The sequence below is a fragment of the Macrosteles quadrilineatus genome, unplaced genomic scaffold (assembly GCF_028750875.1).
Source record: "Macrosteles quadrilineatus isolate MER2022 unplaced genomic scaffold, UCM_ALF_1.0 Scaffold_1__1_contigs__length_201487025, whole genome shotgun sequence".
Classification (NCBI taxonomy): Eukaryota; Metazoa; Arthropoda; class Insecta; order Hemiptera; family Cicadellidae; genus Macrosteles; species Macrosteles quadrilineatus.
Window position 1 is genome coordinate 31,309,680 of NW_026542594.1, and position 25,817 is coordinate 31,335,496.

The 25,817-nt window shown below is 35.9% G+C and overlaps 2 protein-coding genes across 3 annotated transcripts in view; one reads left to right on the plus strand and one right to left on the minus strand.

Annotated features, from left to right (window-relative positions):
* Nucleotides 1-12,595: 12,595 nt before the first annotated feature.
* Nucleotides 12,596-14,468, plus strand: LOC128984593 (gustatory receptor for sugar taste 64e-like). Its single transcript, XM_054403933.1, has 3 exons — nt 12,596-12,754; nt 13,604-13,693; nt 14,252-14,468. Exons 1-3 carry the CDS (start codon nt 12,620-12,622, stop codon nt 14,387-14,389), a joined length of 363 nt encoding a protein of 120 aa, XP_054259908.1. The 5' UTR covers nt 12,596-12,619; the 3' UTR covers nt 14,390-14,468.
* Nucleotides 14,469-18,903: 4,435 nt separating this feature from the next.
* The window catches only part of LOC128981972 (glycolipid transfer protein), a 56,073-nt gene continuing 49,159 nt past the window's right edge, over nt 18,904-25,817 (minus strand). For both annotated transcript variants that reach the window (XM_054400997.1, XM_054400999.1), the window contains exons 5-6: nt 23,064-23,242; nt 18,904-20,432 (exon numbers count right to left, since the gene is read on the minus strand). In XM_054400997.1, coding sequence (XP_054256972.1) covers nt 20,393-20,432; nt 23,064-23,242 — 219 coding nt within the window. In that variant the 3' untranslated portion in view covers nt 18,904-20,392. The remainder of the gene's footprint in view (nt 20,433-23,063; nt 23,243-25,817) is intronic.

Below are 25,817 nucleotides of genomic sequence, written 5' to 3' on the forward strand. Positions count from 1 at the left end.
GCTCATTAGGACCTTTGGTCAATCTGTATGTTAGAAAAGACCCTCGAACCGTTGGCCAATCTGTACGCGCGCGGTGACCCTATGAACAATAGCCACAGTCTCTAACAAACATTCCGTCTGCACAGGCAACATCCCACTTTGCTTTCTGAAGGAAGATATGTGGTCAAATTTTCTCAAATCATATACAAATCTTAATGCATTGTTTTGTAAACGATTTATCAAATTAGCTTGTTCAATTGACAGACTGAAACCAAAGTCAGGCAAAGCATAATTAATGACAGACATTACCAAAGACTTCACTATTTGTAGTTTTACATCTTCTGCCAGTATTTTCCTAAATCTATTAAACACCCTGAGCAAAGTCATGACCTTTTGAACGATTGATTTTACTTGTTTTGAAAATTTTAACTCCACGTCAATTGTGAGACCAAGAACTTTAATTGTCTCAGTAGACTTTAATATCACGTTCTCCAGAACTACATTGAGATGGTGTTTGTGAATTAAAGAATGTATGCTGCGAGAATTAGTGAAATGTAATAACGAGCACTTCTCAACATTCAAAGCCAGCCCATGGTTCTTAGACCAGTGAGAAATTTTCATCAAATCATGGTTTATCAACTGTTGTGCTTGCAAACTATCTGTGGGCTTGAAAGAAAAGATAAGTTGCGAATCATCTGCATACGAAAACAGTGAGCTGTGAGATAATTCTTCACCCATGTCAGCAGTGTAAATAATGAACAACCGAGGCCCCAGTACACTCCCTTGAGGTACTCCACAGTTCTTTGGGAGAGGCTCCGAAAAGACACCATTATTATTATTATTATTATTATTATTATTTCTTTGTCATGGGAGCCGAAGCCCCCTGACTACGTACCCGGTACCTATCGTGAGACATACCCGGGCCCCATGATGTAGGCCGAAGCTTACGCATCAACCTTTAGCACATCATGGGAGGATGACTTAAGGTCATCAGGCTCGCCGGCTGCCGAAGCAGACCCTTCGGAAAGAGGGTTGCCCCTCAATCCTAACCAGGGATTCCGGCTGCTTGTTTAAGCGTCACTCCACCTGGGTTCCACCAGGTACAAAGCCCTAGAGGACCATAATGGAGCGCCCCGACGCATTTAGTGCAAGCAACACTCGGGACCTATCTAATCCCTGACAGGCAGAACCCGCCATCATAGCCAGAAGGAAGGGGACCGTCAGCGAGCCCCAACCTCCATTTACACCACTACCCGATCGAGGCCTTACCCAGTTGCTGGGAAACCAGAGATAACCAGAGCGATAGATCCCCAGATACCCCTGGCGGGCTCGGACCCAGCACCCGATCTACTTCGTTTGCCCGTCAGACCCAACATCACTGCCAGGCCATCAGGGTTTCCCAAAAGGAGGCAGGTATAGAAGTGGGACCCACCCGGATGAACCTATCCACCAGAGGTGGCGACACCCTTGACTCAATTGAGGTTCCGAGAAGAACCCCCCACACTCAAGATAACCATACCGTCCGTGCTCAGAGACAGGGATTGGTTTGCATAAGTGCCTACAAACCGTTACCCTCACACTGCGGAAAGTTACGTTTCCCTTGAGTGTCCCCGTGAGCTACGGGTACTTGCCCGTTTTCACCTCCAGGAAAGGCTACTTCCAAAGTCGAGGATTTGCCACACTGAATGCTGGTCGCACACAACAAGCAGGCCGAAACCCAAAGAACCACAGACACAGGTAGGTTAGAGAATATGATGCACTTCCATCTCTCCTAGAGCTAAACACCCCTCCATCCTGGATAAAGGAATGTCACTGGGACCCAATGCCCAGTCGTCCATGTCTGTGGCCTACTTGAAAATGCCGATACCAACACCAAGCAGTTACCTCCCCTTTGGGGGCTAGGTTTTTCACCTCCCAGGATGAGGCTACTTCCAAAGTCGAGGATATGCCTCACAAAATGTCAGTCGAACACAACAGGTAGGACGAGCCCGAAGAACTCAAGTCACAACCACAGTTACAGGTAGGTGAGGAGAGGCGGAATTAACGGCGTCACTGAGAGCTAAACACCCCCCCACCCTGAATGGAGGGAATGTCACTGGAGGCTCCCCCTAAGGGGCTGGCGCTTACCAGTCGTCCATAACTGTGGCCTACCTGAAGTGCCGGGTCTGACACCGGGCAATTACCTCCCCTCTGGGAGAGCTAGGGTCCGCGTGGTCGCCAGGCCACGTACCCACGCAAGCATGGGCCCCCTGCGGGTAAAGACACCATCCACCCTAGTTATCTGCTTCCTATTTACAAGGTCAGATTGAAACCAGCTTTGAGCTATTTCACCAAACCTATAAAATTTTAACTTGGCCATCAGCAACTCAAAGTCGACCGAATCAAATGCCTGGGAAAAGTCCAAAGCCACTAAAGTACTATCAAGCCTTTCATCCTTTGCTCTGTAAAGCTGGTCCATTATATTTAACAAAGCTGAAGTGGTGCTAAAACCTCGCCTAAAACCGGATTGGTTTTCAGGTAAAACACGATCTATAAAAACCTCAATCTGGCTTGCCACTACTTTCTCAAGTAGTTTGGATACAGCTGGAAGAATAGAAATTGGTCTGAAATGAGACATAAATTGGGGTTGCTTTGTTTTTGGCAGAGGAAATACCAATGCATTTGTCCAACTCTTTGGAAAGCGCCCAGTCATAATTGATAAGTTAACTAGCTTAGTAATAACCCCCAAACAATATGGACTCACTGCCTTTAACATTTGAATGGAAATTCCATCAGTTCCACATGCACTTGTTTTGATATCATTCATAAATTTCTTTATATCGTTATCATTTACAGATTTAAAAATAAATTCTGTATAAACTTTGTCACATAAGTTGTGTCTATAGTAATCAATTTTACTTTGAGAAGCCTTGTTCCTAGAGCCCATGCTGACAAAATATGTATTTAGATCATCAGGGTAAAACGAGCAATTTATTTTTTCATTACTTTTCACTATCCCTCCAGTTCGCAAGACCTTCCAAAAGGATTTTGAATCCTTGAAATCTATATTATCTTTAAAATACAATCGCTTAGCTTTCCTTATTGCCCCATTTACCAAGTTGCTAAATTTAACATACATCAATTGATCATGTGTGCTCTTTGATTGCAGAAATCTAGATTTAAATTTACGCTTTAACTTTGTTAAGTTTTTAATTTCGTCATTTCTCCAGGGGGCCTTGCACTTTGTCACTCTTTTCGTGACAAGTGGGGCGCATGAGTCATATATGTCTCCAATCTTAGATGATAATGCTTCTGCAATTGCGTCAACATCATTCAGCATACTCATATTATTCCACTCAACACTAGCAACCAGATCTATAAAGGCATTCAAATTGAACTTCTCATATGATCGATACGTAATAAATTTTGCAGGAGCTTTATTTTTGGGCAAATACAAGTCACAATATATGAGTCTGTGATCTGTGATCTTGACTCCTCTGTAATCCAGTAATTTCGAAGTGTCAATAACCCCAGCTGACCTATAATTCAGTTTATCTTCTATTATAATATGATCAATCAAAGAAGATGAAGTATCAGTAACCCTTGTTGGTTCCTTAATAACTTGAACAAGACTCATTTCATCAAGCATCTTGTTTATGAACCTTGTGTCACCTTCATGAGTGTCAAAAAGATTTATATTCAAATCTCCAACCAAGACGACCTCATCGACCTCCATCTTTTTATCGATAAATAAGGCTTGGAACAAAGGTCTTAAACTAGAATATGCAACATTTGGTGGCTTGTAAACAATACCGACATTAAATAAAGTGCTCTTCAAACGAACCGTACCACACATATACTCCACACTGGTGTCAACATTTTCTAAATCAATTTGTTTGAAAGCGAGCCCATTTTTAACGTAAAGTGCAATTCCACCTCCACTGGATGGGAGACCATTTGTACCATCCCTTCTATCTTTTCGCCATAGAGAATAACCATTGATATTACAACAGTCGTCGGCCAACATTGGGTTCAACCATGTTTCCGTTACACCTAAAACATCAAAATCAAAGTCTTCAACCACAGATTTCAGTTCTTCAAAACCTGTGCCCAAAGAGCGTATGTTAACATGGGCTATCCTCGTGTATTTGTTGCATGGCCTCTCCCATTTCCCGACTGTTTTGGTTTTTGTGGGATAAGCTTATGTAGATAAACAAGTAAAAATGTCCACAATATCAAACAGCTGATAACTAATTTATATCACAAGCACAGTGACTAAGACCGTAATGTTCTTTACAGTTTTTTTTTTTTTTTAATTCTAGATATGAGATAAACCGTATACAAGCCAAATTACCTTATATAAAGTCTCATGGTTCAACAAAATCATCTCACAACAAAAAGTCTCATCCAACAAAATTAAACCAGCACTTATATTGTCGTAAAATAAATAACAACTAGCATGATGAAGAAAGCGGCATTATTTTTTAGGAATACAATTCTTCATATATCAGAAAAGTTATGCGTTTGTTTCATATTGCCGGGAATGGTTGTGACTAATCATAACTGAACTAAGTAGTCTCCTAGTTTGAAAAATCAAAAATTATCATTGAAAGATTTTTTAGTCAGAGATCAAGGTAAAAAACCATTTACTGATTTTACTAGGTAGAATGTCCACACAGATAATATATGGGTGTTTTTTAGTAGGTAGTGCAATTTTAAAGTAATATATGGGTGTTTTTTAGTAGGTAGTGAAATTTCAAAGTGAAATGAAACAATGAAAAATAACTAGTATTACCATAGTAATGATTTTTTTCATACAACAGTGTTATACCATTGGGGTTTAAACTTTACTTCTAGCATTTTGAATTTGCACTATGGTGTGCTAATGGAAGCAAAGTACAGTACAGAAGTCCAATTTTCAAACATTTTTCCAAGAGCTGGTGTGTATTCCGGCAATAACTTCCAAGTTGTCTATAGAATCAGGCTTGTCAGCATAGACTGGTGACGACATTATAATCATGTTTTGCGGCGAAATGGCACACAAAACCGTCTGTATACAAGGGTTCTTATAACGCTTTTCATTTAACACTTTTAGTCAGATCCACAATGAGAGATGTGCTATTGGCTTTGAAATGAAACAAAAATATGTTTACTACCTGCCTACCGGAATGGCACACCTACACACAAGAATTATTTTGTACTATTAAGGTTAGATCATTTCTGCGTGAGGTTTACACAAAAGATAATCCTCTTGTATATTATTAACCTCAAAAAGTGAACAACCGACTTTCTTATGAGTCTTCATCAGTGGTAGCCATATTGGATTTTAATCCCATAACGATGTTAATTTTGTAATAGAATTTCTAAGAAACGTGTAGTGATAAAATACCCCCGCCGCAGCAAACCTGCCGTCTAAGCGAATTTCCATTTGGCCGAATTGATTTTCAATTGATCTATTTAAATAACATTAGGTTTAACGAGTACCTAGGTTTGCTGCTACAAGGAAACTAATAAAGTAGTGTGTTTTTAGTAAAATATTGATAGCTTACTATAAAATAAATAAATTGGCCAAGTTTGATCAAAATATATCCATAAACAAGCAAACTACAACATTTTACAATATTCTCCATAAGAATAACATGGGAATTTTAAATTTACAATTTTTTTAGTTTTCTCCGTAACCAATAACCGTACAAAAACACTTTGATATACTGAATTGTTTGTTTTTTTAAGCTCTTTAAGAAGGTTTAGAGAAAAATTGGGAAATTTTGTGTTTTGAGGGTAAAAAGTGAGAAAAACCAATTTTTACCCAATAAAACCCCCCATAAAACCCTGTTCCCATGGTCCGATCTAGCTGGATCGCGAACTCATTCAAGTTTATCCCGCCTTACACCTTCAAACCAAATTTCATCAAAATCGGATAAAAATTACTCAAGTTATCGTGTTCACGGACACATATATATATAAATCTATATATATATATACCTATATATATATATATATATAAAAATTTGAACGAATGGTGTTTTTGGCCTCTGGGGACATTAAAATGAAAAAGTAGATCGGTCCCGGGCCTAAGTCTTACCATGAGACCTACGGTAATAGCTACTTCCCTATAGGGAAATTCGCTAAAAATGATTGAGGTGTTAAAATTAAGGTTTAGTGGTCCTCTAGGGAGTGAAGATTTTAGTTTTGCCATTTTCCCTCCACTTAATAAGTTAATGGTCATTAAATAATTTAATAAGAAAAGACGAAAACAAATATATGACATATCATTTACTTATTCCCTAGTACTCTATGTTATAACTATATAGATCTAATTATAAATTTTCAAAACTATATCTTTTAGGATGAAATTACTAAAATATGGTTGATTTTATGAAAAAAATTCAAATACACATTTAGCTATTTTGCAATTTTACTTTCCTATCAAACGATAGAAAATTAAAAAATATGGATTAAAAACTATTTTAGCTAAAATATCATGTTTTAGTTGTAAAATGAGGCAAACCCTAGCTTAGCCTTTCTACCCCTTTTGACAAATAAACTAAAAATCATGAAATTTCAGTTACTTTTAATTTGATCTTTTCAGCGAATTTCCCATATAGGGAATAAGCTGTTACCGTAGGTCTCATGGTAAGACCTAGACCCGGGACCGATTTCCTTTTTCGTTTTGAGGTCCCCATAGGCCAAAAATTTCTCCGTTCCAATTCATATATACATATTTATATTTATCATATCATACTCATATTATAGATGTGAAAGTTTGTGTGTTTGTTTGTTTAAAGTTCAATCACACATTAACTACTGGTCGGATTGGGTTGAAATTTCGTATGATAGCTTATATTATTCCCGATTAACATATTATAGACATATTCTTATCTCAAAAATCCTTCCAGGCTTCACCCCAGTGGCTCCAGAATTTCCCATGTTAACCTTATGAGTATTCATATTTAAAAGGAATTGAAGGAATTGAAGTTTACCAACAGGGTGCAGCATTAATTCTTTTTGCATTTATGACAACAGCTAATTTGAAGCAAGCAGCAACAAAAAGCTGCGAAAACTTTTACTTTTAGCGAATTTCCCATATGGGGAATAAGCTATTACCGTAGTACTCATGGTAAGACCTGGACCCGGGACCGATTTACTTTTTCGTTTTGAGGTCCCTAGAGACCAAAACACTTATAAATGCAATTAAAACACGTCTCCGAAGATCGCGCGATCGGAAACCGCTATTGCCGCGATCGGGCGTGACGACGATGACGTTTCCGTAATCGAGGGAAACGATGATAACGTGTACGGCCACGAAAGATGATCATGCTTATTCCACGATCGTTCATGACGACGATGACGTGTGACCGCGGGAGACGATGATAACGTCTACACGTCCGCGGGAGATGTTCGTGATTTTGACGCGATCGCGCATGACGACGATGACGTTTCCGTGACCGTGGGAGATGTTTATGATTTTGCCACGATCACACAAGACGACGATGGCGTTTCCGTGACCGTGGGAGTAGACAATGATGTTTACACGGCCGCGGGAGATGATACAATATTTTGCCACGACCGCGGAAGACGACGATGACGTTTCCGTAACCGCGGGAGGCGATGATAATGTCTATATGTCCGCGGGAGATGTTCATGATATTGCCGCGATCACGCAAGACGACGATGACGTTTTCATGAGCGCGGGAGAGAATGATATCTACACGACCGCGGGAGATAATCAGAATTTTGCCGCGACCGCGGAAGACCTCCCGCCAAAAGACGCCGGATTACTGGAGTGCCGGAGTGGTACAGTGCCGATTATATAGGGTCTTCTGTACAATGTTTTATAATAAAAAAAATTACGGCAGCTGGTACATATAGTGTCTACTTCAGTATCCAATAGTCATTGCGTGTACATTACATATTTTTGGTCGAGTTTTCGATCACTGGACGACCACTAGTATGCTTTATTCTATAAGTTGAGTGTAGTTTTATCAGCTTGATTTATTTTATTAAAATTACGTCACGCAGATTAATAGTAGTTTAGGCAACTTGTTTAGATTTCAGAACAGTAAAAAACTAATTTTTAGTAGTAATACACCAATATTATTCTCTACTTTAGAGCCTCCAGAGGTGTTGTAAACTGCAATTTAGCACCATAAAATACCAACATTTTTCTGTCCTGGGGGGTATTTCATGCCCCCCAGACCCCCCGGATCGGCCCCCCCCCCACCAAAGCAGAATCCTGGCTACGCCACTGCATCCGTTCAAATTCATATATATATATTTCGATATGTGTCCGTAAGCGCGATAACTCGAGCAAAAATCATCCGATTTTGATGACATTTGGTACAAACGTGTAAACCTACGTTTATTCGAACGAGTTCGCGAACCAGCATGTTCGGACTATGGGGACAGGGGTTTTGGGGGGATTTTATGGGGTAAAAATTTGGTTTTCCCATTTTTGACCCTAAAAATTTAAGATTTAGCAATTTCTTTCCAAACCATTTTGAAGAGCTTAAAAAAAAACAAATAATTTAGTATTTTAAAGCGTTATTAAGCGCATATAATGGTTACTGAGAAAATTCCAAAAATCTGTAAATTTAAAATTCCCATGTTATTCTTATGGAGAATAAGTAAACTCTTGTGTAGTTTGCTTGTTTATGAACATATTTTGATCAAATTTGGAAAATGCATTTATTTCATACTAAACTATTACATTTTACAAAAAAATACCTTTTTACCCTCCCTGTTGCAACAAACCTAAGTACTCGTTAAACTAATGTTATTCATTCAATAGGGAATAAATGTGATATTTTTAAGGAGACATTTTAGTGTAAATCTAGTCAGGAAAATGGAAATTCGCTTAGTCTGCAGGTTTGCTGCGGCGGGGGTATTTTTTCTATTGTTTAGGTAGAGTAGTAGAACATTATGATGGTTATTGTAGATGTCCTATATGACATCTACCCGTCAAAAATCCAACTCTATATATAATGTTAATGTAAAGTTAGGATATATTATTTGCTAGTATACAGTAAATTATAGTAAACCAAATTATTTTATAACAACGTACGTATCCTCTTCCATTGCAAACGCAAAGCACGAGAATGGCTGCAATTATCATTTTATACTAATACGCCAACCCCATACAAAGGACGGATACTCCTAGTATAGATATATATATCCGTTAGCGCGATAACTCGAGCAAAAATGATCCGATTTTGATTAAATTTGGTAGAAACGTTTAAACCTACTTTTTTTCAAAGAAGTTCGCGAACCAGTATGATCGGGCTATGGTAACGGGGGTTTATGGGGGGTTTCATGGGGTAAAAATTAGTTTTTCCCATTTTTGACATAAAATTCCACAATTTCTTTCCAGATTATTTCGTAGAGCCTAAAAAAGGAAATAATTTTGTATATTGAAGCGTTGTTGTATGCCTAGCGGTTAAGGAGATAATTAGAAAAACGTTAAATTTAAAATTCACATGTTATTCTTATGGAGAATAATTCAACTGTTGTAGTTTGCTTGTTTATGAATATATTTTGACTAAATTTGGCAATTTTGTTTATTTCATACTAAGCTATCAACATTTCAATAAAAATACACCTCAATACCTTCCCTGTAGCAGCATACCTAGGTACTCATTAAAATTAATGTTATTTAAATAGGAAATAAATCTGATAATTTTCGGGGTATATTTCAGTAGAAATCCAGCCAGGTAAATGGAAATTTGTTTAGTCTGCAGGTTTGCTGCGGCGGGGGTATTTAAACTTGTTATAGTTTGATACGGAATTGAAAATACTAAATAAAAGTGTTCTTCACCCATTTAATAATATCAGCCATAATTTTGTAATTTAAGTTTAAACATTTTAAATGGCCGCCATTTTGTAATTTTAAAAGAAAATTACATAATATATTTTTTTATTGCCTTTTGACACAATAAATGAATGTGAAAAGTTTTGTTTAGCCTGAATATTTCTTGAGATATAAATTGTTTTGTAAAAAATACAAAATGGTGGTTAGCGGCGCTAAACAACATTTTTTTGACCTAAGTTTATACAAATTTTTGGTTTAGATTGATTACTATACTATCATTCCCTGAAGTTTGTGACACCCCTTTATGAACACATTGTATTAATAAACGTGTTTTGTTACCTTACACGATCCTTGTTTTTCCTTGGTTGAAATATATGTTACGTGGCAACTGTAACATCAGGTTCAGGTTCATATTCTTCTACAATGAATCATAAACCTAAAATTTAAAATACAAAACACACACAAATTTAACAAAAGACATTACATAAATTTAATGGGTTGTTTTGGACAAGGCGATACATGCACACATTTGGTCAGGCTGGCGGCGACCTAAGAAATGTATACCTGCATTTTAAAAGCCTGCTAATGGTTGTTAAACTCTTTGAATCGAGGCGTCATACAGCAGACAGATCTGTGATGATTAGATTGAAAGAGGCCCTGCCAGCCGGACCAAATGCATATGACGATTGATCAAATTAATGTAGGCTACGTTAATGTCTTTTGTACAAATACGCATGTGTTTTGTATTTCCAAGTTTATGGACTAATTGTAGAAGAGGATGGACCTCATGTGGCAGTTGCCACGATACTTGTAGTTCAACCAAGGACAAACAAGGATCTTGTAAGGTAACAAAACACTTTTATTGATAGTTTAATGGTAACAGAACTATTCTTTCTAGCTGTTTAATTTAATCGCTTTTAATTTTTTCAGGATATATCTTTGTCACTATGGTAATATTTATTGTTATGATAATGTTTTGTCTACAATTACCATCCTTCTGGGACCAGCTGGGAAGATACTTCCTGGTTTATTACCAAAACATATTCAAGGTCATATCCCCAGCTCCATGGAAGTATTTTGCCTTGTTTGTGATGGAAATCATCACTGCTCTACAATGGGCCTCTTGCAATCTACTCATCACAGTTCTGTCTGTTGTTATGACGGCTCGATTCAAAGAGTTTAACAACCATTTGGAGGCTTTTAAAATGCAGGTATACATTTCTTTGATAAATTAAACAAATGCAATTGGATGAGTATTTGGCCACATCAACCGTTGCATAAATAAAAGTATTCGGCTTGTGTTTTCTGGGATAGTGGGGGGAATATATAGGTATCGGTTAAAATGAATATATGGTTCCACTTTATAAATTTTGTTAAAACACATTATTAAGTCCTTTTGATTAATAATAATGTAGCCTACAAAGCTTAGTAGGCCTACTGTTATGCAAGTGTTACATGTTTGTAATATGTTATTTAACACGATGGGATCCAAAAAAAGTTCTCACTTCACTTTTTATAGAAGATATTTAGTAACTATTTTATTTATAAGAATATTTTTTTAAATTAGAATAACTACTGGTATTACAAACCAGTGATTTGAAAATGTTGAAAACATGAGGAAACTTAATCCGTCAACAGTATAGTTTTCTTTAATCCTTAAAGCCACGTTTACACAAAGCCATTTGGCGGACGGTTTACCTCAGGTAACTTCACACAACACGGCTTTATGGTTAAGTACGTATGATTGCCCAAAGTTATGAAATATAAGGTACAAATGGCATATTTCTTTCAGCTGATGCCCTCAACTTATTGGCAAGATATGAGGGATTCATATGCAAAGCTATCCCAACTAACCATGCTGTTGGATGACCTATTGAGCCCTTTGGTCCTGGTGACTTTTATCATGGAAACATTAAACATCATTATCTACATTTACTGGGCAATCAGGTGTGAAATGCCAGTATCCTATTTACTGTGTTAAGTTGCGGTTTTTAAGGTCACAAGTTAATTAAAAGACTACCTGCATCAGGTGTTTTTTTAACATTGTACATAAATAACACTCTTTATGAACATGTAAATTTTTGTCATCTCAATAATGACACAGACAGATTTCTGTCCAGCTATTTTTGTCAATTGTTAGATAGGTATTTAAAATAGTTTTTAAAATAGTATTTTTGTCAATTGTCAGATAGGTATTTAAAATAGTCCAATGTAAGCTTATGGACCATAAGCTCCTATCTAACAATTGACAAAAATAGCTGGACAGAAATCTTTCTCAGAAGTAGGACAGGAATCAACTTAAACACATGACAACAAGTTGTTTTATATTTAGGCCTAGTTAGTATCACATTTAAATGCAGAGGATTATGGAATAAGTGTCTCAAAACGAAATAGGTAATGCACTAGCATATACAAAACTAGTTATGATTTAATATACGAAGTATTATATTTTTCAAAAGATGGTAGGCCTAGGTCTCTAAAAGATTGTGTCGGTTTGAATAAATACTACATTTTGCAAATTTTTAAAAGTTTATCACATATTTTTAAAGTTTAAAAGACTTAATTGGAAAAAAGAATGAAATTTGATCGTCTAAAATATAATACTATACTTAAACATTTAATCTTTATTGAAGGCAATCCAATGAAAAGTACATGAAAACCTTTGCTTTTGATCCAACAGGCATAGTTTAGCATAAGCTTAGGGTTACTATCTCAGTCCTTGGCAATAAATTAATTGTTATGTAGTGTATTTGACACATGCCTATGCTCAAAGGCTTACATTATGTTCGTGCATTAGTAGAACCTGTGAGATATTTATTTTCTAGCAATGTAAAGGATGTTATTACATACACTATGGCTTTTTTCCGCTGTCTCAAAGTAGTTTTGGTGAACTTCATCACACAATTCGCAGTATCTGCCATATATGAGGAAAGTAAACGTCCTTTGGAAGTTTTCAACTTGGTGCCTTCTGTAAGCTACAGTCGGGAAGTAAGTACGGTAATTTATTTAAAAAATATTGTAAAGCTCAAAAGATTTTTGAATTATTATTGTTACTAATTTTACAATGAATTTACTTGTTGTAATTGAACAATTGGGTCTCTAAAATATTTGCTAATTAAAGTATTTTTCGATGATAGATGATAAGTTAGGTTAACGTATGACACTAAGAATCTATTGTAATATTTAACAAAAGTGGTGGACGAGATTTAGAAAAACTTCAGTACGTTATAAAATGCTTGTATAATTCAAATGATAAATTAGACAAAATTATTTATTGGTGATAAACATTAAATTTGTTAATCCTATACTATAATACGAGGTAAGTCTGTTTGTAATATAATTGCTTTTAATATTTTAGTTGCAAGGAAACACATGCTACAAAGAATATTTAACATATTTCTAGATTTAATGATACCAAGATATATGTACATCATGAAAACAAAAGAAATTATTCTATAGCCACTTATTGTACATAGTATACGCCGGGTTTTGCTGATAGTTTAGTGAAAAATTAAAACACAATTTAGGCATTATTGGCAAATCAATAATATTTTGCACTATTTTTTATGATTTTGAGTAATTTAATTAAAATATAGGGCTAACTGAAATATGGCTTTTTAATTATAACCATTCAGAAAGACCGTGTGCATCTCCTCATGTTGTTAATTTAGTGCGACCTTGCCTGTGTAAGCAATACCAATGATAGGGCAAAGAACTGTCGGATAGTTGATTTATGAGAGTACAAACAAAAAACCATTAATATTGGTAGGTAGTGATATTTTATTTACAATTAATGGTTAAACATTTCTCTTTTTAAATTAGTCTGTGTATTTTCAGGTTAAGCGATTGTACGAGCAAGTTTCCACTGACACTTTAGCTCTTTCTGGTTGCCAGTTCTTTTTTGTTACTCGTTCTGTTATTTTAACAGTAAGTATTTAGGTGTGATTTAATTCTTTGTTTGATAAAGTTTAATATTTAGAGGAGCCTGTTTTACAGTAGGCCCTACCAGAAAACGTGTGTACCAGCATAAAGAATAGAATGAGGTTTGTTTCACACCAGCGGCTCATCCTGAACCAAATTGGCTTGCCAATCAACAAAATGGACAGGAATCTACCAGACACGTTTAAACCATAAGCGGAATGGCCCTCTCTCTGGGAAAGGGCTACACAAGCTCTCTTTAATTAATTAACAACAATAATTTAAAACCACAAATAAATCACTGGTCACATTATTTTTATAGAAACTATGTTTTAGCTGATGATTTAGAGCAACAATCAAACAATAATTATTGCTTGCCTGATTGTAAATTGTTACCACACAACACAGGTCCATCATCTTGTACTTTTTTGTTTTCAACACAGTGGCAGAGCTTAAAAATGCAACAAAATAGGGTAGTATTAAGTATCATAATGTTAGTTAAGCCTTAGCTAATTATTTTACTCATGTGTTTAACAGTTTTTGTAGGCTACTGATATTTTCCTGCAGATGGTGAGTACCATAGTTACCTACGAGGTGGTCCTGATACAGTTCGGAAGCTACGAGCCACACTCTAAACAACCCAACAGCAGCATTCCACTTTACTGCATGGAGTATATTTTGCCCAACCATACAAAACACCTTTAAATTCCTACATCAAACTACAATTTCAGAAGTACAAGCACCTCTAGTTATCTGGATAAATTAAATAAGTGATGTGCGTTCCGGCACTGGTTTTGGGCAGAAGTGGATATTTAATCAAAACTGTTGTATGATAAATTGTAAATACAGAAATAATTTTCCAAGCAGAAAAAACAATGTTTGAAAAAATAACTAAAAATAATTTTATTTAGACCTATCTAATAAAATGTTGTTACTGTAGGCCTAAGAATGAATATAGCATAAATGTTGCCAAAATAGTCTGGCAAACTACCAATTCCACATTGTCCCCATTAAAAACACATTTAAGAAAACACAGGACAGCTGATGACACAAGAACACATCAGGCAAATCCCAAACAATCTGACTGAAGAAGAAAAAATCCATTAGTTCATTTATTTAGGAAAGGTTTAAAGACAAGTATGGTTTAAGAATCATCAATGATTTTATGTAGAACGCTGTTTTATATACAAAAAGTATTTGAAAAGCGATGGTTTATTGTTTAACAGCATTATAAAGTGCTTATCATATTTATCTTTGGTTAATTTTTATCCTAACCTAAAATGCACTATAAAGCAAACAATATTTTTGTTGGTAGAGAATAATATTCTGGTGATTATGTCTGTATTATTTCAATTTGCTAAATATGTAAATTTTGACACAAGTTAACATTTAGCATACAAAATTACCTCAAAAAGCTTGTCAAAAAGTAAAAACGCTAACTTGGGGGGCATATATCTCAGTTCTGGGCCAGGTGCACCGGTCCGCCACTGCAAGAATTGCATTTTGATGTAAAGGTTCGGTGCAGAGAACCGTTGTTAAAATATCAGTACCGTTACTTTCATACCAAGAAAGCATGGGTCTTTTGGCGGTCTGGCGATACCCACGACTACAAGCCGCAATATCAAGAATAATTGCAGACACAGCAACAATAATTAATTCCTTCTATGGGTGCCAAACTACTTGTGATGTCCTTAAGCCAAAACTCAAAATCGCCAAAAATTGAAAAAGTGATCGCGGCAACATAATAATTATATCCCGTGATTGGGGCAACATCAATGATCATCCCCACAAACACGGCAACAAACAACGTCATTATTTACTACTAATTTTTTATATAAAAAAACAAGGGAACCTTGGTATTGAATGCCATATGATGTTGGTATTGTTTATTCAAAAATATTAAAATTTACCAGTTTTATTTAAAAAATTATTTAGGATTCACAGATTTTCCCCAGTTATCAAAATTCTTATACATTTTTCTTTCTTTAGTATTAAAACTGTACTACGTGTAAACAATTTTATTAATTTACTATTTTATCCATAAAGTTCTCAATTTAAATTGCTTATGGATTTGCTTATAAAACAGGAACAATTCTAATTTCCTGAGAGTTAAACTAGTTTCCGCTGAAAACTTTGTACAAACTGTTTAATTTTTATTTTGGCTGCCCCCAATTTTTGGTACTATGGTCCTGGTACCGAGCACTGATTTTTGTCAGGAACCGTTACCAGTACTGACTTTGAAAAGAGGTACAAACGTGTCACTAGTACTAACAAATACTTATAAAGGGTTCACAATTTTTACTTTATTTCATAATTGTCTGGTCTGTTAGTTTGCACCAAGGAAGACACAACATTTTTGTTGTAAAATGGTTATTAATGCCTAATGCCTTTTATAACGTAGAGAAACTTTTGATGGTAAAATGTTTATAATGTATAACCAGGCAAGTTGTGCCAATTGATTTTTAAGTATTGTATAACCAAGCAAATTGTGTCAGATGATTTGATCTTTAAATTAAATACCACAGAAAACATCTTAAGTGACTGGGATCTTAAGTGAACGAACACCCCTGTTGCAGTAAATATGAATAATGAGAAAATTTTCATCTTCTTTTTTAATTTTGATGCAAACAGGTGTAAAGATTGAAAACTGCCACTCAATATAAACACCCACCTCGTTGTTAAATACATTTTACAAATAGTTAGGTAAGATAGGATGAAATGAATCACACTTGATACCTAAATAAGGCCAAACTAGGTGAAATGTTTGCATGATTTAATAGTAAGAAAAGCAAAACAAAACACTTAGGGCCTTTGGCCTAGCTTAATAATACTATTGTAGTCACAGGTGCGGGAATGATTGCTAAAACATCAAATACTTGATCCCTTACTTGGAATATTAAGGAACAAACTTACTAATTTAACATAGAACACCTATCTCCTTTTAAACTTAATCAGTGATAAACAATTCTTTGCACACTTGATTTTTCCATAATCCAAACTAAAAAATAATCTTGGTAAGACCTTATCATATACCACTCTTTTTTATCACAATTCAAACGTTATTCTAAGAGATTAAAAAAACCACAAACACAAACATGTTATTTGAAAAGCAAGTGTTATGTGCTTAGTTATAATTATTTTTCATAACTTACAGAGAGAAGCTACTTTCGATAACAGCTGATATAAATGAAAGTCATTTAGCTCTATAGAGCAAGGGAAGACGATCAGCTGATTTTCCCTTGCTCTAAATTTACTTTCCTTTGTTCCCAATCAGTTTTTCATAATGTCCTGTCCCTGTCTCCACGCCCGGACTAGTGTTTATTTACAATTTATTTATATTATTGAAATCAGCTGTTTTATTGTTCAACCAATACAAAATATGTAAACAGAAATATGCATAAGATAGTTTTTTCTATGTTTTGGCTTGTAGTGTGTGTTAACTGCACAATAAACATAGGTACAGTAGACTCCCTCTTATCCGGACTCCTCGGAACCGAGGTTTTTTTCCAAATTGGTTAAAACGGACTGGGTAAATGCATACTGTATACAGTATTTGACTAAAATTTAGGAGAGCATTGTATTTAGACACGTGATCACTGGTCTCAAATCTTTCCCACGAGAACAGTCGTTTCAGTACCGCCCCCTTTCTGCTGATCTAGTCCAGGTAAACCGATGTGCTGATAAAAGTGTCTGGTTAATGAGATCTAATTTCCGCCGAGTGCAGTCCGGTTAAAAGGTGTATGGATAAGAGGGAGTCTACTGTATAATCATTTGACAACTACATTGCTAAACTGTTGACATGAAGAGATGTACCTAGTCTAAAGCTGGGTTTTCCTAGGCGCGAAAGCGAAGCGCGGAGAGCAGAAAAGTGATTAACATAGCGTTCCGCTCCGCTTCTAGGAAAACAGTAACATTAAATTGCCTAACACAAGAGGAGTCTGCTCTCCGCTTTCCCCTCTCCGCGTTCCCCTCTCCACGCTCCGCTTCCGCTTCTAGGAAAACCCAGCTTAATAAGCATAACATTGAACTTATAGTTTAAATTGTTAAGTAGGTTTGCTATAACCCTCTTATTTTTAAACACCAAATTTCATCAAAATCAAATCTGATCATTTTTTCTCGAGTTATAGTGCTAACGGACACATATGTATACGAATTGGAACGGATTTTTTTTTGCCTCTAGGGACCTCAAAACGAAAAAGTTAATTCGATCCAAGGTCCAGGTCTTACCATGAGTACTACGGTTTAATAGCTTATTCCCTATATGGAAAATTTGATAAAATAAATTATATGAAATAAGAAACAGACTGACAGATGTATCAGTGAAGATGGATAAATCACTATTAATAAAATACTGCCCTTATAAATCATATAGCTTTTGGATTCTTGCATGGTTATACACAAAAATGCCTTATTAATAAGTGCAAAAAATCAATGGTAAAAATAATAATTTCTCGTACAATATCAAACAGTATCACATTACAGTAATTACATGTTACATTCACAATTAATTGTATTTAGAGGCACAATAAAACTAGTCTAAAAATGATTAAATGTTTTTTTCTTGTTGATACAGTGGAGGCTCAATGTAATAAACTTCTGGTAAAACTCTGGTATGTCCAAGGTATTTTACTATGTAATCAGTGAAGATGGATGATCTACTACAAAAGCTTGTTAACTTAGGGAAATTGAATAAAATATGCAATATTACACTAAGCCTAAATTTGATCTATAAAAACATTATACACATTTTCCCAAACAATTTTGTTTGATATTACAAAAAAAGTCAATCACTTAGCAAAAACTATAAAAAGCGGTTTAAATATATATATTATAAAATATGACTAGATTGTAAAACTTCTTTTATATATACCACCAACTAGTCTAATATATAAAATTCTCATGTCACAGTGTTTGTCTGCAAACTCCTCCGGAACGACTTCACCGATCGTTATGAAATTTAGTGTGTAAATTCTGTAGGTATGCGAATCGGACGTAAACTATTTCCCGTTTCGAAATTCTTAAAAGGGCTCCGCCCCAGTGGCTCTGGAGTTTCCCATGTTAACCTTATGAGAAATGGAATTAATGAATCTTAACAGCTGTTTCAATTAAACAAGTTGGTTCTGTTCTATGATGTTCAATAGCATTAAAGTTACAAGGATTACCAACAGGGTGCAGCACTATTATTTCTTTTACATTTATGACAACAGCTAATTTGCAACCAAAAGGTGAGTGAGCATAGCAAACGAACTTCAACCTGGAGGCGAGTGAGCGTAGCGAACGAGCTAACCTGAAGGCAAGTGAGCGCAGCGAACGAGCTCCAACCCAAAGGTGAGTGAGCGTAGCGAACGAGCTCCAACCCAAAGGTGAGTGAGCGTAGCGAACGAACTTCAACCAGGACGTGATTGAGCGATGCGAACGAGATCATCTTGAAAATTAAACGTAACGGTACTTTCTTTCCATCGGTCTGTCTTAGGGGAAACCTATAACTTAGGCGATACGAAGTTCGCCGGGTCAGCTAGTATTTCAATAAAAAAAGTAAAAACTATACTACTCATAATCATATGATAATAACAGGTCCATATATCTCATAAATATCAACTCAATCTTAACCCCATCACTGCTAAATGTACATTAAATTATATGAATTCATATATAGATTGTAATGGAAACAAGTACCACTTCCATGTTAAGATTTAATCTATATATTAATACTCAAGCAGTTTTCTTTCCACAGTCATAAGTCGATAACGGCTAGACGGATTAACGCTTGTGGTGTCAAATTAAAGGTATTTTTACATAGATGTGCAAACGTCTCAGAATATTGAGAATGGGCATCACTTAAGTACAGTTAAGGGTTAAAGTTTGGGAACAGCGGCGCTATCTGTTGACATTAGATCAAACTCAATTCCCTTTGTTTCCAACTAAACATATAAACGTAGTTTGAAATAGTTTTTAAGGTTAACCACAGACAGCAGGACTTATTACTTCCATAGCAAAGTCGGGAATTTATTTTTTTATTTTAACATTTGTTAACCAAGTCTGGCTCATAAATAAAGAGTTTCCTAAGACTGGCCGAAACAGTTCAATTTTACTCTTTGTTGCTGTAAATGAAAGGATCGTTTACCTCATTTGCGGAATTCACCATACTTTCAGGAAATTATTTGGATAAAATTTGTCAATTTAATTCCGCCTTTGCCATGTTCAGCTCTAAAGCTTATTTAGATGAGAGGATCACACAGGGGATCTACAATTTCAAAATCCAAGACAAGTTTTATCACCCAGTAGGTCATCTAATTCCTCTAAGTCATGATGATCAACTGAATACGCACAGATGTATTGTATAAGTACGACGTTGGCACTGGAACCGAACAGTGCATGAAACACAATTCAAACAAGACATGCATTGAAAAAATAAGTGGGAAATAGGGTCACAATGCCAACCCATTTGCCCAATCTTTAAGACTGTGTCAGAAATTTGTAGGGACGAGAGCTCCTAAGAGTCAAGTGACTTGTGTACATAATAAAGAGACAAAAATTCCATTCGCTGCAATGATGATACCTGTATAGATGTCGCAGATATTTTTAAAGCTGAAAACAGAGCACCACCTGGCCAAAAAATATTATAGTTTTTTTTTTACTAATAATGTTAAACAAGCTTATCCGTTCTAGATCCCTCGTTCGTTAGATCCACTTGCTTACCCTCTTATGTTACCAACCGGAGACTTTGTTTGGGGCCACTAATTGGGGCCTAAAACAGAACATATCGTAGAAATAATATAACAATGCTAATGCTATAGTACGTGTCGTACTGGTTGGCGCCAAGAGAGGAATTTAGCTTGCTACATTAGGTCTGAAAAGCTCACTTTACTGTGTATGGTTGACATCTACGTGCTCATAGAGGGTACTCGCCTACAGTACGTAAGAGATAACCAAAGCAGTATGAGAGCGGATCTTCATTTTAATATTGTAGATTACTTTTAAAATTTTTTACAACATCATATTTTTCATATTACTAAATCAGTCATAGAAATCACTTTGTAGTGACTCTTGGATTGAGGTCTTGCTGTTTATGTTTTTGTTCTTTATTCTTTTATTACAAGTTGCAGTTTTGCTCGATTTCGAGCAACGGGTTATCTAGTTTGTTAAAATACATATAAATTATATCAATGAAAACTTCATATAGATAAATAACAAACTACGGTGTTATAATATTTGATGATGATATATGTTAAAGTTTTTAGTGCAACGAATTTGCAGTTTTAAGGGTGTGTTTTCATGTAAACAATGCCCAAAATGTACCTTAAAGTTTGAATAGCTAGTTTCTTTTTATGGATTTTAATAGTATGATAACAGCTGACATTTGAAAGGTAAAAAGTTAAAATTCACAGGAATGTCTTCACAGGCCCGTCACACGGGGCTTGTTTCATCAGCTAGTTCTGGCAGTAGATCCAGCAGCTTTAGTAGCTGGTTCTCCAGCGTGCTAGAACTCCTGTCAGATGGAGCTGGGGAACTAGCACTTCAAAACGTTTTGTAATGTATTATAACAATTTAATTCCTTTTTACTGGGTCTGGACTTAGAAAATTCACTGATACTGAAGTCGGTTAGCGAAAAGTCGTACTTAAAAAATTAAATAGGGACAGAGAGAATCTCGTTAAACCATTAACGCGGTTCACTAACTTAAAGAATATGCATTTGTGAACCATAAGAGACTCATAGTTACTCCCGCCATTTACCCGCGCTATGTGAAATATTGCTTTTTTATGTGAATGAACAAAAATTTATACGTAAATTTTAAGTCTGGTGTTGTGATTGGCACTGTTTGTGTAGTTAAAACAAAAATAATGTTGTCTGTTGGCATTAAACGTGATGTTTTGTCTATGATCAGTCATTATAGTGGTTAAAATAGTGCAAGGTAAAAAATGGAATGTAAAAATAGACACACTATACAATATTATTTTGTATCTACTATGAGTAAAAATTAACAAGTTAGGCCTATCGCACACGAGAGACTATTAGTCGGCCGACTATTTCGTCATACTCAGGAATCAAAGTCTGCTCCATAGTGGTAAATCTGAGCGTGCACACAGGATGACCGCAGCCAGACAGTCGGGGCATTTTGGGGCTGACCAATTTTCCCACCGACTGCTCCCCGACTCAACTGTCGTGTCGTATTGATAAAGGCATAGAGACAAGTTTTTACGCGCACACTGACGACTAAAAAGTAGAGTTTTGTTGTGTGCCTACGCAGACAGGCAAGTTTGTTATAGCTGCGACAAGTGCAAGTGTTTTGCAAGACGAAAAAGTTGATAAACTTGTTGATGAAGTGGAGGCACGGCCCCCTCTTTCTAAAAAGTTTTTGAAGGAGTATTCAGACATAATACTCATTACAATAATAATTCATTCTTGAGTACATGACAAATTTGTCCAGATATTTCCTCAAATCCGAAGAGGTAAAACTGGCCTTTCAATGTTCTTGGACAATAAATTGGATTCACCCAGTATTTTCTTGTACGTTTTCTTGCACAAAATCTTATCAGTAACACACAAAGGTTTCTGTCATATCCATCCTTTGACACTCGAAAGACGACTAAACAGACGAGGCGTGTGCTCACCCACAGTCAACGACAAAACAGTCTAGACGACATTTCGATTGTCCACCCGACTCCAGCCAGACAGTCGGCTGACAAAAAGTCTCTCGAGTGTGGTAGGCCTTAAAAAGTTTGTGGTAGACCTACTACAAAAGTTCTTTGTCCTTTACAAGTACATTCATTTAGTTTAATATAGGTGAGTTGTAGGAAATAATTAAAAGGATAAAATTATGAAAATACATAAAAATCAATTTTCTTCTGTAAATTTTAAATATGAAGTTTTATATTAATTTGTTTTTTTTTATTAATGCACAAACTATTCTTTTTTTTATGCGAGAACTAGCACGATACTGTTGGCTCCAGCCAGACGGAGCTGGAAAGGCGCAAGGGACCACAGCTGGGTCATCACGTGACCTGCTAATGACTCTTCAAGGGCTTGCAATGTTAAAGTGTTTAAACGCTTCAGCAGCTAGAGGCTCATGGGAGTGTTTCTACTCACTGGAAAATCAGTCACAATATGCTGGACCAAAAATCAAGCTGCTGGTTCTAGCTACTAGTTACTAGCGGTGAAAAACCAAAACCAGCTCCGTGTGACAGGGGCTTTTGGTAGGTTACATTACATAATTGAAATCCTACAATTTTGTGATTTGCTTTCACAATTTAAATGTTAAGCTATATGATTGGCATTGGTTTTTTACTACCCACTATATAAAAATATATAATCTAAATTTATATGTTATCAGGATACATATTTCAGTTATTTTATGTGAGCCAACATTGATTGACTTACACTTTGTTTTCACACTCTAGCTGATGTTCACTGTAGAACGCAGCCAATGAGTCAACGTTGAGACGTAGAGCCGCGGTGAATACTGCCAAATCTCTGTACACTGATGCTTCTGTGTGGCTGCGGTTCAATGACATCACTTGGATCAGGCGAGATCGGTTAGGGCACATTCGACAAAGCATCTGAGCGCCAACAGTAAAAATTAAAACATTAACTTTTTACCCCAAATTAAAACTATAATTTTTAAACCCACTGAGTCCATGAATTATTCATTAATTTAATTGTAACTAAATTTATCATGCTTCCTTTATCTTGTGAAAATGAATTTAAAGAGATTTTTCTGTGAACACACACACTGGGAATAAGTTCAGAGAAGCAAAAAGCTTGGTTTGAGGTACAACTAAAAGAAGATTCACCTATCCCAACACACAACTTTAAGCTTGTGGTTAGGTTTTTTTAACTAGTTTTTTTACTGAAATATATTAAGTTGTTGCTTCAAGTTTCATCGCGTGGTAACAAAAAGTTCTAGGAAAATTCAAACCCATTTATAAAGGTTTATAGATGTGAAAAATAGAAAACTTCGGACCTTAGCCATGTTTAATAAGAAGGAAGCAAAACAATTCTTGAGATACCTAAAAGAAACTATTGAGATAGGTATGTCTACCATAAATCAGGGACTCTTGAGATGTAAGCATTCTTTGATGAGAACTGGGCTAACGACAAAGAAGATTCTTATACGAGGTATATTTTTAAATTAGCAAAATGGACCTTTATCCTGGGTAAGCAGGCAACAACGCACGGTGATATTGTCGAATATAAAAGCAGATAATACGGCATGTAAGCTATGTTTACACGAAGCTAGTTGACCTGCCTCCAAGGTAACTTGTACACTAGAGGCAGGTAACTTGCCTGGTCTACTGGCCTTGTATGAACACAGCTTTAGTGATAGAGCAAAAGAAGCTAAATTTCTGCAAAGTGTGTTGAGAGAACTCTTAGGGAAGATGGTTGCAAGTGTAATTTACAATTAATTACAACCAATCCGCCTAAAAATCAGTAAACCAGGTGGTATGTTGAATTGCAGAACAAAATTCGAGAATTCGAGCAACAGGTACACTAGTTGTTCTGAAGTATAAACTAACAGCAGAAATGCCAGCGGATACTTTGACAAAAGGTATTCCTGACCCACAACATCAAGAGTTGATGCAGTTGATCGGACTGGATAAAGTTGATAAATATTAAGTGGTGGTTTAAGAGAAGTAACACTTCTCAACTGGACTTTATATCATCGCCTGATTAATTTGTATGTTTTGTTGTATGTAATTGTCAAAAGATGTATTAAATATTTTTCCTTGTTAAATATGATACACTCCTATATTTTCTGGGATATTACATTCACTATTTGTTGGCACGTACACATCAATCTTGTTTTATTGTGTTTTTAGTTCTGTAATTTGAAGCACTGCATTGTTTTTAGTTCTGTAATTTGTAGCACTGCATTTCCAGATTAAAGTTCATTATTATTGTTTTTTTTTATGTTTTAATTTGCTTATCCATACCGATTGTAATTCCAAGATATCCGAAGCCAAATAAACGTTCAAAACACTTTTTAGCTGCAAGTAGGTATTTATTTAGACAACACGAAAAGTGCCGCCGCTACAAGGAAAATATGTTAATTCATTGATTGTTTTGTTATTTACTAGCTTTTAACCCCAAGGAACTCATTGGACAGAAGACTGTACTATGTAGCAGTAGTGATTTAAAATGCTTTGGTATCTAGAACTGTGAAATATGACAGAGTCGCATATGAAATGAATACATTAATATAATCTGTTTCATATACATCACTATCAAGATTTACAGTACACAAGCATTGTTTATCATGTAGCCTACTGTTTATTTCAGAAGGTCCTCTTCCAAAAACTTCTACACAGACAGTGGGGTACAGGGGGGGGCGGGCTGAAGAGTGTAGAATGTTAACAAAAAGTATCTGTGGATATAGTAATTACCTTGCATTTCAGATAAAGGACACTAAGGAGTTTTACCTGTGACCACACCACAGCTTGACCAGGAAACGGAGCGAGTGCCGTTCTATTCTTTGCCATGGGGGTTATAAACTGTCAAAACTGTCAGAAAGGCCTGAGTGCCATTTGACTCCCCAGAGCGTAAGAGTGATCAAGTTTGGTTAGGTTATGTTAGAACAGTTTCATTTCATCCCTAAAATAAATTTTGCTCTTCTCCCCTGATCGATCTTTCCACCGCAATACCCGCCGCACCGTGGAACCGGTCACTGATACCTGGCCGGCACTCGCTCCGCCAAGCCTCAGGCTGTAAAATTACCCTCGTCTACTACTTCTACTACATACTTCCTGTTTTAAAACTTTAAGAAACCCCCAACCGCCACTACCCCTAAGGGCAAAATCTTCAAAATTACCCATAATTTTTGTAGCCCCTCATTTCTAAGAATGTTGCCGCAAACCGATTTCAAATATTTTAAAAGGTTCAAAGGCTAAGGGGGTACAAGTTACTTTTCAGCCACCCTGTATAGTAAAAGAATTATATAAGTAGGTAAGATTTTCTGGCAAATTACAGTCAAAAGACTTACCAGTTGTTACTTACAGTCAAAATAAGCAATTGGGTTGATGTGATATTTAGTTTAGCTTCTTTAAACTTTGGAGCATAAGAAAAAGGAGCTTTCTAAAATAGCTATTTACACTGTTAACATTTAAAAATCTCCTGGAGAAGGGCCTCGGATACCCC

Excerpts from the sequence above, each read along its gene's own strand:
- LOC128984593 (XM_054403933.1), top strand. The coding sequence starts at position 12,620 with ATGGCTTTTTTCCGCTGTCTCAAAGTAGTTTTGGTGAACTTCATCACA. Across the intron at positions 12,755-13,603 it reads CTGTAAGCTACAGTCGGGAA|GTTAAGCGATTGTACGAGCA; the intron begins GTAAGTACGGTA and ends GTGTATTTTCAG. Across the intron at positions 13,694-14,251 it reads CTCGTTCTGTTATTTTAACA|ATGGTGAGTACCATAGTTAC; the intron begins GTAAGTATTTAG and ends ATTTTCCTGCAG.